This window comes from Falco punctatus (assembly GCF_963210335.1).
Source record: "Falco punctatus genome assembly, chromosome: 3".
Classification (NCBI taxonomy): domain Eukaryota; kingdom Metazoa; phylum Chordata; class Aves; order Falconiformes; family Falconidae; genus Falco; species Falco punctatus.
The window spans coordinates 96,924,979-96,944,981 of record NC_137582.1 but is presented as its reverse complement, the minus strand read 5'-3'; the positions used below and the strand labels follow the sequence as shown (position 1 = coordinate 96,944,981).

Sequence of the window (20,003 nt, the reverse complement as noted above, 5' to 3'; positions counted from 1 at the left end):
GGGGTGTGTGTGTGCAGTTCTGGGGTGTGTGTGTGTGCAGTTTTCAAATGTGTCCAGTTACGTTCGTGCATCCCAGTTCATAGTTGGGTGGTTTGGTGTCCGTAGTACAGTATTTGGGAAGGTGAGTAATGATTTTAGTATTTATTTTAATCACTCGTATCAGAAAATTAGGTTAAATGCATGCTCCATTCATTTAGCACTGCAGAACTGACACACATTTTCTTCAGCACAGAGATCCTTCAAACTTCACTGGGCAGGAAAAAAATAGAAATACTCCAGCTGAAAATAGTGCAGAGAGATAAGGTTAGGAAAAACGTTTAGAAAAGAGTCTGGGTTAAGTAGGTAGCAAACCATCAGCTTCACATAATCATCACTTAGAAGGGATCATACTAGAAACTGCAGTGCATCTCACGCAAGTCGATACTATCGCTGAATGTTTACTGAAGAAAAACAAACCCTGAAATATAAAGTGCGTGGAGAGTACAGGGTTTGCTGCTCTGCACGGTGATGCCATGTGAGATGCAGATAGGGATCTGACACTGTAACTCGTAGGGTTGGGTTGGGCGGTTTTTTAAGACTTGGATTTCCTCTCACTTTCCCTGTCAGTTGGCTGGTGAGATGTAATTTTTCAGTGTTCATAAAGCTTCATGAATCCTGTACAAATCTGCCAAAATCATGGCTGCATTAATTACTCGCCAGCATTAGTTGGATGTTTATCTTTTGTCAGTTTTTTATTTAGTACCCGGTTACAACTTGCTAGTTTTAATGGGAGTAAAAAAGGTAGGCAAGAGAAACATAAAGAAAATTAACTCTAATTATCAGCCATAAATTTATCTGACTCAGTAAGTGTAAACAATTCTGTGATGGAAGAGCAAGCTGAAAGAAAATTGAACTCCCCAGTTTCCTAATCCTCCCAAAGCCTTTACAACAGCTGGGCATTTAGTTGTTGTCAGCCAACACAAAAAGAAACATATTTAAATACAGATAATGCCTCAGGAGAATAGAGATCGACCATAGGATGTGATTGCCCTGTGATTTCATTACTGTGGAAAAGAAAGGTATTATAATATACTGGACTGATGGGTGCATTTTGCTCTAGAAGTTGAATAGAGGGAGTGAGAGCAATTGGAACAAACAAAGGACCAAATACAGAGATTTTCACTGAGGTTTTTATGTAGTTCTAAGACAATTAAAATCCCATTGAAATGAATTAGTATTTGTTTGAATAAGGTCTAAATAGAACAGTTTTTCTCAGTTTATCCGAGTACATAATGTGAGTCTTTAGATTTTCTTCTTGCACGTGGAAGTACTCAGCAGGGATGTGACCCTACAGTTTTGGTGGGGAATTGAAGATATAAAAGTTGTACAGAAATTTGTGAGAGCCAGCATGGTTTGTCCCATAAACTTTCTCCCAAGTGCATATGAGAGCATGGAAGGCATCCAAGTAGGGCTCAGGGAATGTGAGTCTGAGCATGTTTCAGATATCTGAACAGATAATCTCAAGCTGGGACCCCTGAAGCATTTCCCTGCGGTGTGCAAGTAGCTGGTTTGTCAGGATGTATTTATACCTTCTCTAGATTTCCCAGCAATTAAAGGTTTTTAAATAGTTTAAAAAATACCACGTGCTTCATTTATTTCAGTCCTCCAGTGTTGTTATTTGCGGAAGTGCCTACAGAGAAGAGATCAGAGTGATGTGCCAGGTGGGCTGTAAACCAAGCATCAAACTCTAGCCCATGCTAGGAAAGGGCTGGAGAATTCTGCTTTGCCTTGCAAAGTGTGCTGGTGTGCAGAGTAACGTAAGACTTGGTTGCTTTCCTCGTTCTCAAGCACATTGTCAGTGGATTCAGTGATGCAGGTGCTTTATACTTCCAAATCAAAGGCCCCAACTAGCCAAACTAACAGAACAAGCAATCAACAATTCCTATAGACTTATTAGAAGAGTTACCTTCAAGCCAGCACATTGTTAAAATTGAATGGATGCATATGGTCTCTGCAGAAGAGGTCATATGTCACAGAGTCACAGAATATCTCAAGTTGAAAGGGACCCATAGGGATCGCTGCGGCCAACTCCTGGCTCCTCACAGGACTACCTAAAGCTTTCTGAAGCAGCCCTGAGACCCACCTCAAGCAGAAAAGGATTGCATCTGTTTCAGAGTGCCTCGAATGCCACTACAGCAGCATTTATACCTACAGCAACAGTAACACACGCACAGACATGGCCCCAGTCCATAGCCCTAATGACTACCTCTGTGCAAATAAAAGTTAGTGGCAATATTACTACATAATGAAAATCGATATCATCATTACAGTCTTCTCTTGTTTTGATGAACTGTCTGGTTTTGCTTAGATGGCACTTATTTACCTGCAGGCATCGTTAAAATCACTTGAAGTCAGCAGGGGTATTTTCCCAGCCTAGGCACCCCACGTCAGCAGCTATCTACAAAGAACCCAGCATCTCTATCGCAAGATAAACCAGTTCCCTACGTTTCTGTTTCCTTAAATGGTTTTACAGACCACTAGCCCAGCTGAAATCGCTTCTGTAAGCTCACAGCTCCTATTAACCTTCTTACTCGATGCGCCTGCTTGCACTTCTCGCAGTTTGCGTGAGCTGTGTGTGTCGTGTTAGCTGGGTGACACCTAAACTGCCGGTGGAGATGCTGCTCATATGTCACTAGCAGCAGGGTGTCTCTGTGGGGTTTCTTTTCATCACGCAGGTAGATACTTGAGTGAACTTTGGTTTAGCGTATGGTTACAGGGCAGCCAAGATGGAGGCAGTCACAAACAGCTTTTTTTCCGGGTATTTGAATATTTAAGGTTTTGTTTTCAAAGCAGTTGTGTGGAAAAGAGATTAGATCAGTGAGGGTAAACCAGCCTGAAAACTGGAATCGTAGTGCGATGCACCAGGGCCAGAAGTAGGTGTGTGAACCGAGACCCTTGCTTTGTGGCAGTGTGTGCAGTTTGGGCACATGCCAGTTTACTATACAGAATTTTTCACCTAGTAGTTGTGAAGCGCATCTCATCCCGGTTGACTATAAAATGCAGCAGTGCGTGTGTTCTTTTACTTCATAATAGTTCGATGCAGAGGGAGAGATGCAGGGTCTGTAAAATCTGTATAAACCACCGATTTGGCTGGGGCCAAATGAGCTGTGGCGTGTCAGCAGGGTGGTGTATTACTCCCCGTGTGCATTCCCCGTCTGTTTCAGTTGTGAAGGAAAGTATGTTCCTTCAGTCACTCTTATTTGCCTTCACACTTCGGGCAGACTAGGAATACACACATGCCCTGTTAGGAGCTATGACTCATTGTGCTATAGGAACTTGGGTTTTTGCCACAGCTATACGTATCTGCGATTAACAAAGATTGCCTTGGCCAATGTTAAGAGCTGTGACTAATGCCAATCTTGTTAGGCATTCATCACTGAGATTTGTCTCCTTGTCAAAAGTTTTGTTAAATAATGTTTCCTCCAAGAAACATTGTCTTGCCGTCAATTTTCCCCTGGCAGATGTATCGATTGAAATAGATGTGTTTTTCATGCCATTCAAGGAACTGAGTGACAGATTGTGCTCTGAATATGATAAATCTAACCATTGTCTTTATTGTTACTATAATTATTACTGTTTTGCAATATTGACAGCAGCAGCATTTAATAATAGCAGAGATACATCTATATACCAATAAAAAATCCTTATCCTGGGTGAAAAGGTTTTCAAATCACCTGAAATGTCCCAGAAATCACTCCTCATTTCCCAGAGCAGAGCTGCCTACCATCAGGTTTTCCACTCCTCCTGCTAGAAATACATGTATCCATATTTATTTAGACTCTTTTCAGAGGGATTCAAAAGCTTTTCATCACTATGCAGTATGTGATTCACACATACCCACACGTAATGCATCAGAAAATAGTATCAGCCCTGCAGAATAGCCTGTCCCAGTATTACATTTCTCTAGACTGATGCACGTATTGGGCAATAGCTTAACTGACACACATACCACCATTTTAGCATAAATGCTTTTTCTTCATCATCCCTCCCCCGGTCCAGTCTCTGCGTACAAAAGCATGCTGATTTTTTCTGGAATCTCTTTCTTTCTTCTCCATTGTTATTTTTTTCTGCAGAAAAGATGCTAGCAGGGCTCACACGAGGATTGGACTGAAGGATAGCCTTCCAGGAGGGGCCCCTGAGGACTGGGGATGTTGCTGATACTGTTAGGGCTGGCTGTGCAGCTCCTGGCGTGGCAGGAGCTCCTCTGGGCTCTTCCAGCATCCTCCTTTCTGCCTTGTAGTGTTCATCCTTCGTGTTCCCTCTCCTCCCCCCTTCTCTGCTTCCTTGGCCACCTTCCTGCTTTCCTCTGCTGCACCCCCTGCTACTGCTCACTCATCTGGAGAGACTCCAGAACATCCTCATGGAAAAACCTGGGAGCCCCAGGTGGGGAGCAGGACTATGGGCTTCACCTGCCTTCTCCTAATGTCCAGGTGGCCAGCGCTGCAGCGCCCAGGCGAGCTTCGTATTCACAAGCACGATATCCCTCCAGGCCTTGCAGCAGTTTGTGGTGAGACAGCCGAACGACAGAAGTGCTTTTTTGCTGTGATGAAGGTTTGGAAACGGTGCCTGGGGGCCAGGCATTGCCTGCTGCTGGAAGCGGGGGGCCGAGGTATCCTTATGGTCATCTTCTGCAGCTGAGCCGGGAAGGAGCTGCTTGCGGAGTTGTAATTAAGAGGGGGTACTGCTCAACAAATTATACTGCAGTGATTGAAGAGCAGATAAGAAAATCATGATTTATGGTGCCAGAGCTTCATGGCTTATCATGCACGTAGCAGGCTAAACTGACTGTACGAATGCTGTGTCTCTGAGCGACTGAAGAGCCACCCCAGCTGTCAAAATAACCGAGGAGCGGCTGCATGAGCTGCCTCTGCCTTCAGATTCTGTATTTGCATTCAATTTCTGAGAGGCATTCTCAGTGTTGCGTGTCTCTGCTTAGTTCATATGTGCTAGAAAGATGGAATAGTACTGAACCGGTTTGTTCCAGCTTGGTAGAAAAGGGCCCGTGACCGCGAGGCTCTCACGAAGACAGTTCTGAAACAGAAAAAATTGTGTCACGTGCTGTGAGACCTGTTGGTCTCCTCTGTAGGCAGTGGGTCAGCGCGGTTACAGCTCAGATCTCTTATATTTTCTTCTGGGTTTCTTAAGGAGTGATTAATATGAAAAGGAAACAGATCTTCATTACCAACCTCTGGGTTTGTGCAGTGTTTAAGTATTATAAGAGTCAGTAAGATAACTCAGAAGATTTTTTTTGAGGTCCTGGCTACAAAAAATTACAGCCTCCAAACGCTGTATCTTTTGCAAATTCAAAAGAAAGGGATAGAAAGGAATGGTTCAGATAGCTGTGAGGATTTCTGAAGTCATTATTATTGAGGGGGGGGAAATGATTCTGTGTGGTTTTGCATATGGGTATACACCAGAATTCATTTTAATTTTCATGCAAGATAGAAATGGAAAGATATTTTCTGAAAATCCAACGGGATTGCAGTAGTACTGTCAGATAACATGGTTAGTGTCACAAACAGATCTCTTCCTGGTAAGGGAGTGTGCAAAATACACGGTTCTACTGATACTCAGCTTGTATCAACCATCAGTTCAGCTGCAGGGTGCCGTACCGAGCTCCCGATACGGTGTCTGTGCAAACCACAGAGTTGACAGTGTGTGTACAGATGTGCAGAGGAGCAACTTGCTGTATACCAAGTATTTAAATGAGAGGTAGTGACTTTTGATTGAAGCTGCTTGTTTTGACTGTGGTTTTTTGATATATTCCTAGGGAAAAGCCTTTTGTCAGTATGGCCAAAATGACTGATTTGCAGCAAGGTATAGCTTTTTAACTAAACTTGCTGCTTTTTGTTTGTTGACTTGGGCACATTTATAGAAGTAGCTGTATTTCTTATTTATAAAAGTAGCTGAATATCTCATCTTATTTTATCAGTGTTATAACACTGGGAAAATGTGAATGAGATACTCCCCATTCATATATTAGATGATACTGTTTTGTATTTTCAAGCCATGTCAAACTGCATTAGGATGGAAACTGTGATCTGATTACAGCTAATAATATGCATACTAATAATACAGCGCATATCATTGCAACACATCTTACAAGCCGTGAACAGAACTGAGTGCCAATGATGATTTCCCCTCTGATTCTGCATAGGATCCAGAGGCAACAGCAGCAGCTGCAATGGTCAAAATCTGAGAAGAAAATTTTGCCCATACTTATTTATTGTAACCATATTATGATAATGTGGATTGTCACTATTTGGATGTATTTTGTATTAGCTTCTATTTTTTAGAAAAAAATAAAAGTGCTTGAAGTAGATAGTATAATCTGATATAAATATTTAAAAGAATTTATTTGAAGTAGCCTGGTAAGCATAAGCATGCTCTTCTACCACTCCTGTATTTGCTGAAACTCTCCATCTGTTCCTTGAATGTTGACAGTTCCTCTTTAACTTTAGAAATGTATTTTTCTGCTGACTAATTTAGCTTAGTCCACCAAAACCTGACTTCCCCCTTTCTCTCACCTCCATCATGACCCAAAGCAATAGGTAGCGACTGCTAACTAATGAATCTTTCTGGTGCCAGTGAAGGTTTTGATTATATGCCCAGACTCCAAATAGAGCCCTTTTTGATTTTTTTGTGAATAGGAGGAGGAGACAATATTGTACTGGGGTCTCATGTCCTGAGCTCAACAGATAGAGGACTAGTCTTACTTCAGTTCAGTGATGGACACTTTTTTTAATTAGTTGGAGTTTTTTATGTGAAAATGTTTCTCTCCTTATTTGAAACAATCAGAGCAGATGAAAAAAAAAAAGCTGACATTGCACATTTCAGAATTGATGAAGCCTGCACTGTTTACAGCTGCTCAATGCTCCCTGCACTGTGGACCGAGGAGTTCTCATTTTTAGGCTGTGCAGCACAGGGACATTACAGGGACATTGAAACTTGTGCTGCTGGTAGCCAAGGAGCTAGAGCCATCTCTGAAATGAATTGCTGCAAAAGCCAGACGTTTCAAAGTCAGGAGGTCAATTCTTGCTCTATTAGAATTTACATGGAAAAAATTGTAAATACTACTACTCTGGACTGTATCTACTTGCCACGTACTTCTGGGCTGTTTAGCTTTCAAAATAATCTCCGTATCACAAGGGCTTCCTTTTTCTAAAATGAAGGCTGAGGTCTGCAAATAAATCACATGACTTCCTGACAAAAATAATTCCTGTGTGGTGGGTGACATGCCGTTAGGTCAATTTGACTTTTCAACGTAAGTGTTAGAGAAATCTTCACTCAAATGAATGGTAGCACCAATGGCAGTATAGACAATTTTTCTTCTCTTTGCTCAGCTTCTTCTAGAGAGTTGGTTAGACATCTACCTCTTCAGAGAAGACTGGTGTTCTTAAGTAACCTTGTTAAATTAAATGCAGATTGGTATCTAAGTTGTTGAGGTTTGGCTTGGTGTATATGCACTGTGGGAGATAAAGAATACCCAAGATGGACCGTTCAGCCCTTAATCTTCCTTATGAGGCACTGAGAAGTGAGAAGACACTAGTGTTAGTGATGGTTTTGTGATGTGGACCTGCTGCTCTGGAAACTTCGATTCATTTTAAAGAGGAACCAAGCAGCTGTCAGATGTTACCAGCAACAAAACCTAGATGTCAAATTCTCTGGTGTAATTTTGCTCAAACTCGTGTCCTTTCACATTTTTAAGCACTGCTAGGGCAAGTTGTACCTAAGTCATTGGCCTAGGGATCTGGTCTGTCTCATGGATGAACATCTTCCAGCTCCACCGTTACTTGGTTTTTCCTGTTTTCCTGCTGGAGGGAGAAGATGGAGGCGTTCAGGGGAGCAGACCTGTTGGGTCTAAAGTGGTTGCCGCCTCATGGCCCCATGCCTGCGGGCACAGGTGGCTCATCGGCACCACGGTACAGTGCCTGTTCATGTAGGTTCTTTGCGTTTCTGGCCATTATCAACATATGCGCAGAGCCAGGAAGGCTCTCAAACATGAATGTTTTGGATTTGCTGTAATTAACAGGTTTCAGCCTTTCCAAAAAGGTTGAAATGGTGGAAGGAGTAAGTGTAAGACTCCACCTTTCCCCTGTCTCCGTACAGATTTTAGGGCTCTTCCTTTTTCTGTGCTACAGTGATCCTAATGGCAATTTTTCTTGAATGTCAGGGATGTAAAAGCCCATAGGCTTCTCTTTCGTATTTATAATCACTGTTTACTCAGATTGTGACATGTAGTCATGGAGTGGGTCCTGGGCTGAAGTCCTGCATGGCAGCTGTGGGTGGACTTCAGAGAGTCAACTTGCACCCCAGGAGCTTTGCCAGGAGATGCATTGCCCAGCTTCAGCTTTGGACTTGGGCTGGCCGGGAGCGAGCCCTCCCCTGTTCTGTGCAGGCCAGAGAAATCCCACGTCATGTCACTTGCCACCGGCCTGGCACCGCTTTGTGTCTTTTTGAAGCACAGCCAAGTAGAGAGACTGGGGTGAGGACTGTGTGAAGCCCTCCAAAAGAATGACGTGTACTTAATTATTTTTCTTCTTCATTTTACCTAAGAACTCGAGAAATCAACGCTCAGAAGTTGCCTGATGGAGAACTGTAGCACTGTGGGCCAGATTTCTTGATGCATGTGGAAGGGGGGTGTGTTCTTTCATATGAGGAGATGTTTGTGACTCTGTTACTTACCACCACGGACAATATATATTGCACTTTCTTGCTGAAACAAGCTGAAACAAGCTGCACTTCCCTGCTTTTATGTAATTAATGAAGTTTTTGCTGTCTGCTGTGGTGTGATTTTCAGAGATGTGTGAAACATCAAGACACACTGACAAGCGGGAGCAATTCATCCGTTCTTCCAGAGTCTTGTCCAAAAGTGGACGGGATTAGACCCTAACCCCAGGAGAAGGGGGTCAGTTCCCCAGAATCTCCCTGCAGCACCTGCAGGCAGAGCATGCCTGTTCGTGAGACTGTTGGTGTTGGGAAGGGAGGTTTTCCTTGCACACTGCCCTACGTGTCGCTGCTTTAGAGAATGGCTCAAAGGGAAGGTGCCTTTTTTCCTTCTCCTTTTGAGGAGGGAGCAGGGGGAAGAGAGCAGAAAACTATGGTGTTTTGATCCGCCTGTTTCTTATTCTAGTAACATAAACACACCAGAGTATTTCTCCAAATCAATTTAAGCAAACCTTTCATGTTCTCTCCCTGCTTCAAGAAAGCAAATGTGGCTGCTTGCAGATTTACAGCTACAGAGAAGACAAAGATCTGTAGTGTGCACAGACTCAAATGCCGAGCAGTGTCATGCTGAAAGGACCTGCACGAGCTTTAATAGAGTATAAAAGCCTTCTGGGCACCAAGCAAAAAATCTGTTTAAAGTCCTGACAGGGATAAGAGCACAGCTTGTATTATCAGCATATGCGCAGAGCCGGAAAGACTTTCAAACATTAATGTTTTGGATTTGCTGTAATTAAAAGGTTTCCGCCTTTCCAGAAAGGTTGAAATGGTGGAAGGAGTAAGTATAAGACTCCACCTTTTCCCTGTCTCTGTACAGATGTTTAGGGCTCTTCCTTTTTCTGTGCTACAGTGATCCTAATGGCAATTTTTCTTGAATGTCAGGGATGTAGAAGCCCATAGGTTTCTCTTTTGTATTTGGTACTCGGATTGAGACAGTCCCAAGCGTTCCCTGCCCCACACAGTGAAGGACTGCCCCCCACTGTGCATGACACCGAACACACAGCAAAAAGATTGTCCCCGGGTTGCAATTTCTCATGAAAGCCAGATCCTTTTCCTCACGAGCACACGTGGAGTGGCATATCTTGAGAGATTAGTGACTGCATAGACCCCAGATAAAATGTGGCTGGCGTCTGTGAGGCAGAACAGTGCAAGCAGAACTGGAGCAGAAAGAGATGTTTGTGGATCACTGGTGAGCAGGTCAGATGTTGACATAGTATGTATGGATTCTTTGGGGGGAAAATGACTGTTTCAGGAAGGTTTGACAGCAGGCAATTTTTGTCTGACTAAGATTTCCCTTATTTTGAGAACTAATTTGTCAGACTAAAATGTCTCTGCAAAGAATCTGTAACTCAAGGACTGTTATATTAGTGATCTGTATCAAGTGGCATAGCAGGAGCTACCAGTTAGAGGATTATGGGGCAGGTGGATGAATGCTTTCTCCAATATCAAACAGATGCAGAAAGAAAATTATTCAGGAGCAGGAAAAGAAGTGCTGTGAGGTTGGAAATGTCAACTCAGTCACCAGTAGCAGTCTGTAAAGATAAGAGAGAAAAGTGAGAAGGGAAGACCGTGGCCACTGAATAGAGGATTCCTGCCCAGTATAAGAGGAAAACGAGTACGTCACTACCTACCTGATTAAGTAGAAGGTAAACAGGAGCAAGTTGAAGGAAGATCTTTCCCTTCTTGGCTGTTTACTAGATGTGACTGCCACTTCAGTGGTGGCAGCCATCCCTCCAGTAGCTACTCAAAGAGTAGCAAAGACTGGGAATAGGCAGTGTGGATGAGCTGGTTATTGAATGTTTGGACTGTGACCCTCTTCTTCTTCCAGTCAGGCTGTTAAATATTCATGTAAGTGGGCTCAGGCAGATCCCTGCCATCTGTCTGTATTTATATGGCTTCATCCAAACAGCTCCAAAACATGTGAAATTTTATCCTCACAACAGCTCTTTAAAGAAAAAGGGATTTCTCACCTACCTGAAGGGAAAAGGAATCAAAGTACAAAGCAATTTAGTGAGTAACCATATTTCTTCTCTGGACTCCAGCAGACAGGATTCAAATTCATCTCTTTTAAGTGCCAGGCCCAGGTCTAGCCTGGGGCTCTCAATGTAAAGATCATATTTAGTGCTATAAGATGTTGTATAGCTCGCCTAATATTGCTCATTAAGCATTAAAAAATCTTCGTATGCAACCGAAGAGGAAACTGGAGGCTCTGTCACTGTGTGTGTATGTGTACAGAATGAAAGTATTTGACAAGAAGTCAATAATAAAACCATTATTTTGGCATCTCAGCCTGCACACCTTGCTGGCCAGATAAAACAGGACTGTCGTGCAAGCTTCGGTAAACAGTGTGCCCATATGGACAATTCTGCTAGGGAGCAGATTGTCACAGCTACATTTGACCTGTTTTAGAGCAATCGTAGCTCTCCCTTGGCACCGTGGATGTACTGTTGACATTTCAGCGGAGCTGCTTGAAAAAAAAATGAGTGCCATTGTCTGAATAGCATGGCATTTTAGGAGCGAGAAGCAATTTCTGCATTGTAAATCAAGCAACAATCCCAGTACTTCTTACTCTCTCCAGTCAGAGCCTCTTAAACAGTCTGAATGGGAAAGATGAAGGGGCAAGACCACTGCAAAGACAAGCCCAGACTCTTCAGCATACCTACGTTTAAGTTACTGTATACATGCGGTCCTGTTACTCATAAGCTTCAGGGATTTGAATCTGAAGCTGCGATTCAGCTCTCAGAAGCTCCCCCACAGGCAGGGTATCACAGAAGAGATTTCTACAAACTGGCTGTTTGGTGGGGGTTTGGTTTTGTACCTGTTCCCAGAAGGTGGCAAATGTCAAGTAGCAATCCACCTTACCTTAGCTTGGTTTTTTTTATCGGTCCAGGACCTCACCTTCATGCTATTTTTAGCATAAAAAGGGATCTATTTTTGAAATATAAAATAAAATAGGATAAATTTTCCTACTGAAAATAAAGGGGAATGTAAAAGGAATAGATAAAAAGGGATAAATTTTCACTGTGGTGCTCAAGAAACTCTTTACGTGTGTTTCGGAAACACACCAGAGGGGGTATACTTGTGCCTTTAATGCCATACTGAAACGTTTTCTTCTTTCAAGGATCTTTCCCCTTGGCTTAGTCTTTAAGAACAGCCTCGAGGCTTTCAGTTTATTCAGTCGATATATTTTTGTTAATGACATTTTTTTTAAACTGTGTTTCAGGCATTGGAAAAAATGTCATCTGTGACCGAACGGCGACTCCCCTGGATGCCTTCAGGATGATGACTGCGGCTCATTATTACCCAAAGCTCATGAGCATCATGGGGAACGTTTTGCGCTTCCTGCCCGCTTTCGTGAAGATGAAGCAGCTGATCCAGGAGGGTTACGTGGGGGAGCTGCTGGTGTGCGAGGTGCAGGTCCACAGCGGAAGCCTGTTAGGCAAAAAATACAACTGGAGCTGTGACGACCTGATGGGAGGTGGGGGCTTGCACTCGGTGGGCACCTACATCATCGACCTCCTGACCTTCCTTACCAGCCAGAAGGCTGTGAAAGTGCACGGGTTGCTCAAGACCTTCGTGAAGCAGACGGACCACATCAAGGGGATACGGCAGATCACCAGCGACGACTTCTGTACGTTTCAGATGGTCCTGGAAGGCGGCGTGTGCTGCACGGTGACGCTCAACTTCAACGTGCCGGGGGAGTTCAAACAAGACATTATTGTGGTGGGTTCGTCAGGACGGCTGATTGTAATAGGCACTGATCTCTACGGACAGAGCAACAGCTCTCCTCAGCGGGAGCTCCTGCTAAAGGACTCCACGCCAGTCAGCAACTCCTTACTTCCAGAGAAAGCCTTCAGTGACATCCCGTCCCCCTACCTCCGGGGTACCATTAAGATGGTTCAAGCTGTCCGGCAGGCATTTGAGGACCAGGACGACAGGAGGACCTGGGACGGGAGGCCCCTCACGATGGCTGCCACTTTTGACGACTGTCTGTATGCCCTGTGTGTGGTGGACACCATTAAAAAGTCAAACCAGTTGGGCGAGTGGCAGAACATTTCCATCATGACGGAGGAGCCAGAACTGAGCCCAGCATACTTAATCAGCGAAGCCATGCGGAAGAGCAGGATGTCCCTGTACTGTTAGCTCCTCTCAGCTCCTAGGAGAGAATAGGAACCAGACAGCTCTTGAAGGAAACAGCCATTCAGCCCCCGTGAAGGGCTTGGGCATCTTAGAAACAGCTGAGGATACAGGAGAAGGAAATAACGGTGTTTGGATCAACTAAATTTGTCGGTGGCTAAATGCCAAAGTGATAAGGTCCTTAGAAATGCCCAAAACAGATAGGAGACTTAAGAGCTGACATAACTGTTTTAATAACAGTATTAGCTGGCTGATTGGAAAGATATATCATAGACTCACCTCCTGCTTGCAGGTGCTTTAGAATATCCAATTGTGTTTACTGTGAAAGGTTGGGAAGATCCTTTTAGATTTTCCTTTCCTACCAGAGGGCTGTGAAGGTACTGTCATGTCGTTAAATTATCTGTAGTGTCTGACATGAATGGTTCCTACCATGACAGCTGACACCACCGCGCTGCAGTACTACACCTCTAACCAACACACAGAATAATAGGACTTGGTGTGAAAGTGTCATGCGATATGGAAAATCTCAGCAGCTCACCTTTCATAGCTGGTTAGGAGCTTCTCTGTGTTGGTTTAGCTAGTTGTCTTTTGGGTTTGTTTTTTCTTTTTTTTTTTTTTAAAGCACAATTAAATAGGAAAATGTGTGGCTTTTAAAACAAAGCAGTCCTCCACCACAGTGCATATGCCCTGGTATTGGGGGAGGGAGGGTCTTTTGTGACCTCCCAGTAAGCTCCCGGTAAGCTAACTGCACAGATGTGCTGGTTAAAATGGGTTGTGCAAAACCTTCATGGATGGCAGGTGGCATGAGACAGTGGTGATAGTGGGATTTATTATACAGCTGAACTCAGGCTAGTCTTATGAAGGTTTACACACAATTTCCTGTGTCGGGGGCTGACTTTTGAGTGCATTCATTGTGCATTTTGGTTTTACATGGAAAACTAGAAATCCAACCTGAAACCGTATGATGCTTAGACAGGCAGTGTTCTTTTAAACCTTTGTGAACTCACACTTGAGAGACGCACACCGACAATTAATTCCATATAGTTCAGTCCAGAAGCTTTCACCTCCACCAAGTGGTGAGTGTGAGTGAAAAACAAAAGGGATGAGAAAATTACCTGTCCATTTCCAGGGAAAAAATCTACATAAGACCCCCACCTCTTCACCTCCTTAGAGTGGCCGGCTACTGGTACTGTAGTAATCATTCCCTGTCATCAGTGCAGGTGTGGAAAGACTCTTTTGATACCTTTGTCCCGTTCTTTTTATTATATTAGATTGCAGTCTTGAAATAACATATTCTTTCAAGGACGTATTCTTGAAAGAATATACTGAAAGGCACGTGAATTATGCCAGTAAACAGGGATACTGCTTTTCTGCATAAAGCTGCTCCAGTGCTTATATGTTTACATCCTCAAGATAGGAAAAAAGTAGAACACAAGCATATAGCACTAAGTTATGTTAAACTTGAGAGAAACCTTATCAGGCTTCCTTGTTAATTTTGACTAGGGAAAAGAAGAGAACATTTGGATGAACAGTAAATTAAAACCAAAAATATGACCCTCTTTCTCAAGGCCATCACATTAGTGTTGCCATTTTAGATTAGAAAGAGAACTGTCAGAATAATTTAGATTTTTTTGAAAGCGCTTACAGGTTTGCTATTTTTAGGAGCACTAAGGGCTTCTCTAGGGTTTCTGCTACAAATGACTCTCTCTGATTGCTATATGCTCCTGCCTGACCTATGCCCAGTTTTAGAGCTTCATGTTTTTGGACAGGAAGGCATCAATAATGTGGTTCATCTCATCTGACTTTAGCCAGCTGAAAGTCAAGTGTCTTGTCCTGGTCGGCTGTGCAAGGACAAGCAGTCAATACAGAGAGAGCTCTCTGTTGACTCAGTTCATCCTAAGATTAATATAGAAGGAGGTGCCCATCGGAAATTCCTGTCCTCCTTTGCAGAGAATCTCGGCTTCTAAATTTTCAGGTGGCTAAAGTTAGGAAACTTGACTCCCACCCCAAAATTATTAATGTGTGCTTAATTTTTGCAAGAGCATATGTGTGACCTCTCAGGAAATATTCCCCAAAGTGTAATAGCATGATCGGTGAAGGAATAATGTAGTACTGCAAAACCACACCCAGATGGAGAATTGTTTTATCCTTGTTGTTCTGCCTGTTCTAGCAACTGTATCTGGGGCTGACCACTTCTGCTAAGACCTCAGGCAAGCTTTCATCATTCCTTCTTTGAAGCAGCCCTTGACAAGTTTGGGTGGTTTTCCTAAAAATGGATTTATCTGAGAATTCCTGAGGTAGTATCTGTGCCGACAGGAATTTCCCATTATAATGGTGGTAGTATACCGTGCTATACGGTTCCTGCCCTGAAAAATATGCAGAGAAACACAGAAGAGGGTATTTGAGCGAGAAATCATCTCTTTCTCCTGAAAAATCAAATTAGCCCCAAGGGGGTCAAGAGAGTTTTCCTATAGTAAGGCAAAAGCCATTTATTGAAAATAGTGACTAGTTCAAGTCACAAATGCAAGCCCAGTGAATAATTAATCATGTCTATTTGAACACCATCCAAAACATGGACCAAAATGTTTGAGTCTTGCTTCTTAGTGGTTTGGCCATTGTGCTGGAATTGCAGTTCATGTCTTCGCGTGTCGTTTTGGTTCACAAGTGTTGACAGTTTTTCCTGTCTGTATTTTCCTTTTTCTGTGTCGTTCCGGGTTTTGTAATGTCAGCTGGAAGAAGATATGCTGGAATCCTGTTCCCCGCCCTTGCAGTGAACAGTCCCCAGGCAAGACACGGTGTATAGGGGTAGTACTAGGGGCAGTACTACGGAGCTCAGCCTTTCTGTACCAGATCCAAAGGTTTAGGTGACAGGCATCATCCGTCCTCTGTGCCGACTTACTGATGCAGACGGTGCTGCTTAGCAGGAAGAAGATCTAATGCTTTGGTTACACAGCCATCTGATGCTAGTGTGAGTACTGGCTTGCAAATGAGTTGAATCCTGTACAGCTTGTTGTGTGACCACAGGGCTGTTCCCAGAGAGGCAGGCAGAACGAGCAGGGGCAGGATGGGACCGCCTTTTGTGATGGCAACAGAGGTCTTACGCTAGGTTTTGGTGAAGTCATTACCTGACTGGGATGGCAGCAGTAACTCCCTGTGTTTAGGACTAGAGGACAGTTTTTCCATTCTCTAGGAGGTGAAGGTGCTGTAGTGTCAAGTGTAAAGATACTAAGCTTCCACCTGGCTTAGAGGTGGAGGGAATTGGTTTGTTTATGGAATGTGTATTACTATCCTGATAAATTCTTACTTTAGAGTCTGGGATCTTTCTTGGCAGCATCAAGCCCTCTGCTCTTTTGATACAGTTGAAAGTACATTGAATTCAATAAAGCCTCTTGGAGTTCACACTGGGTTTAAGAATGTGGGCAGCAGATAGCAGAGATGTACTCGATGGAACTCAAAAGCGGTACCACACTGGGAAACATATATTTGGAATTGCACTTTTAATGCTGTTCTTTGATACTGTGCCACAAGGTTTGAGATGAATGCTGCTAGAATTGGTGCAGGCCTGACAGCCAAACTGCAGCTACTGCTGGAATTTACAGTAGTCCCCAAATGAGCTTGTTCATCCACTAGGTAAGAAATGTTGATTCCTCTTTCCCAGGGCTGCTGTTGGAGAGGCTTTTTCCTTTGCCATCAACCTGTGCACATAGGATACTGAAGATTATGGTCTGTTGCCAAAGACAAAAAGAGCCAAAGGGGCGAGCCCAGGCGAAATGCTCTGCTGCTCTGCAGGGGTCTGTTTCAATGCTGGGACAGTCAGCTGAGAGATGATGTCTTATTTTCCATGGGAGTTGCATTGGGGTCCACACCAGGGGTAGGGCAACTCTACTCTGTGTGACAGTAGGGCACAACTGAAGTCCTCCGGTGTGCCCAAAGGGATCGTGGTGACTACGGCAGGGAGTGACAGGAAAGTGTGTCTGCAGTCTGGTACCTGTATGTCTGCGCCAACAAGGAGACTATGGCAGTCGTGCGGGGGGTGAGGGTCGCACCTCCTGAGGGTGACAGCAGCAGCCTTGCTCCACATTTGTGTTTGGGAGCCCAAGAAGGGACCCTGCCCTCGGGGAAGCAGCATCCATCCTGTACTCCTGCTAGATCTGTGCACATCCTCAGTGCTGAACTCAGTGAAGTCCTGCGGGGAGGCGTAAAAACTCTGCGAGAGCTTGAGGTTTCCTATATCTAATATCATGCATGTGTTAAATTAGTAGTACTTTAGCTGTGTAGTTAGAAAATACCACGTAGAGATGATATGTCCTTACCCATGCAGCCAATATGGCAGAGAATCAGGGCATGCATAGACAAGTTTAGGCTCAGGGTGGGCTGCTGTGGCGTTCATCCTTTGCTTTGGCTGAAAGCATGAGAAATTCCTGCCCAGCCAGCATAGGGCAATCAGAGGCACTCTCCACTTTGTACTTAGTGTTTCCTTCTTTTGGATAGCTTTCGAATCGGTGACTGTACAAGTGAACAGCTGTCCTGGAAGTTCAGCCATTCAAAAAAGAAGGCTTTTCTGCTGCGTGTGGTCACAGCGCAAGTACAATTCAGTCTCTCTGTTACCTTGTTTATTTCTGTGTCCATACAAATGTGGAAAAGACTCAGACAATTTAAAATGACTCATTGATCTACCAACAAAAAGCATAATTTATTTAATGGGTAAAGGTAAACATAGTACCTTGATGTCTTTGCAGAGATTCAGAAGTTACTGATGACAGGATTTCTTGTTGCTGGGAATTTTTATATTTGACTTTTATCTATGGCCTTCAGTATAAAGTATCACACATTATGAAGTCTATTCACTGTAAAGTTCTCTTTTTACAGGGGTTTAAAAGTACCCAGAAGACCTTTGGCTTTGTGTAGATACTCAACACTGGTGTGATGTTCCAGTGGCCCAGTGATGTACCCTTCAGTACGTATGAAACTCAACACTGGACTGTTTGACCTCTGCAGTGCTCTCTGGGTATCTAGGACTAGTTGTGAAATGGCAGGATTATTCAGGACAGCAGTTTCTTTTTTTTGTTGTTGAAGTTGTTACTCATGGGGAGCAAAGTTTGTAAAATTTAGAGATGAAGTATGACTGAATAATAATTGGCAGTCTTATCTGCTTTAAAATTCCCTCTCTCTTGAGCTGCTGGATGAAGTCTGTCCGATAAAAATAACTTCCCCTTAACAATAACTGCCCACTTCCATTTGCTCATGAGAAGAAGAAATTTTAAGTAAACGGGACTATACATAATGCTGCATTCATGAACCGATGTCATAACCTCATGACTTACTGAGTGTATGAAGCCAGAGCCCATGCAAGTAATGGCTTTTTTGAAGCTGCCAAATTAAAGCCTTGGGGTTGGGGAATGAAGGGTATTGGCTTAGGTCAAGCTAAAATAGCTTTTATTCAGCATTTTCAGTTAAATGAATAAACAGAATGGCTATACTCAATCCAAAACTGAACACAAAACTTGTTTGTAGAGGCCATTTACATTTTTCCTTTGGGGAATAAGTTCAATTTTTAAAGAATGCTGTTTTGAAATGAAGTTTTTTAAAAAAACATCTTTTATTATGTTTTGGCATGTGTGAAATGAACTGTTTGGGGTTGGGTGTGGGATTTTTTTGGTTGAGTTTTTTGTGGTTTTTTTTAGGTTCATACTTTCAAAAATCCCATCCATTAGGTTTAAGGGCGTTCAGTGAATTCAGCTGCCCTTGGGCAGGTTCGGCTGTGAACCTGCAGCCACGCGGTGTCATGCAGTGACCCCATTTTCAGCATTTGAGTTTGGCCATCTGGGTTTCATTGTGTCTCTTTGTGGCAGTGGGAAAACTGGTTCATTACATGGAGTTGGCTACAGATAATAATCAAGATACTTTTTGCAGCAGTGCCAGCCATCGTCTTTAAAAGCACTTAACTCTGTTAACTTGTTTACCGTGGTTATTTGTGACCTCCCAGCCATGTGCTGTCCATTACTTCCTTTCCTTTGTACAACAGACACCTTTGTACATCAGACTCGCTTCCCTCCCCTTTCTGTTTCTCATTCCATTGCAAGCCACCAGGCGAGTCTCCCTTGTTCCCCACTGAGCTTACGCTCGGTCTGTGTTACACATGGCATACAGGGTGGCTAACCTACAACTTGAAGTAACTTTTAACACAAGATTCATTGAAGAACGTTACCACCACAGCTGCTCAAGTACGTGGCATACCGAATGCCCGGTCAGGGCAGGCACCGAAGCTCCCTGCTGTGCCATGCTTCACAAGCGACACTCGCTGTTTCTCTCTGTACTGGTTTTCTTTTATTTGATTTTGAAAAATGAGAATATGTTCAGTTTGTTGCTGTGTCAATATTAAGTATATATTTATTGTTTTTCAGACATACATACCTATATATAAATGCTATATATATATATAATGTCAACGCATGGACATATGTACAGTAGATATTTTAAAGAGCTATTTATCAAGAAAAGTAAGTGTTACAAGTAAACAGAGTTTATATTTTATATATTATGTAGATAGCAAAAAAAATAAGTGGTTAAATTATAGTAGGACTTTTGGGGGTGGGGTTGGAGAAACGGGCAAGGACTGGTTCTAGCATTTTAAATAGCCAAACTACTTTGTACGGAAGCTGCCTGCTGTGCCTCTCGGCTGCAATATCTGTTTGTTTCTTCTTCTGGAAGATGATGTGCATTGTTACTTTTACATTGCTTGGGGAATGTAGTTAGTTTATTCTCAGCCAACTGGTATGTGCTGCTTAAAACATGGTTTCCTGCTGTTCTGCATATTTGCATTGATGGAATAAAAGGATCTTAACTGGCAAATAAAGACGTAAAGGATGTGATCTCTGCTGTTTGGCATTGCTGCTCACACTTGTACTTTGGAGGGGGTAATAACCTTCACCTTTGCCTGGTTTCTGGCCTGCCTGTTAAATTCAGCCATCAGAGTGAAATACATGGGCTTTGTGCTTGGGAGCAGGGATTGTGATGGAGAGAGAGGAAGAAGAAGGTTTAACACTAAGCTATCTGAAGGTTTAAAGTTAAGACAAGGACTGAACTAACCTGCTGGAGTGATG

General features: G+C 43.3%; 1 protein-coding gene across 4 annotated transcripts in view; it reads left to right on the top strand.

Moving 5' to 3' along the window:
- GFOD1 (Gfo/Idh/MocA-like oxidoreductase domain containing 1) overlaps positions 1 to 19,772 on the top strand; it is a 77,417-nt gene extending 57,645 nt beyond the window's left edge. For all 4 annotated transcript variants that reach the window (XM_080380489.1, XM_080380490.1, XM_080380491.1 and 1 more), the window contains exon 2: positions 11,987 to 19,772. In XM_080380489.1, coding sequence (XP_080236615.1) covers positions 11,987 to 12,906 — 920 coding nt within the window. In that variant the 3' untranslated portion in view covers positions 12,907 to 19,772. The remainder of the gene's footprint in view (positions 1 to 11,986) is intronic.
- The last annotated feature ends 231 nt before the right edge of the window (positions 19,773 to 20,003 follow it).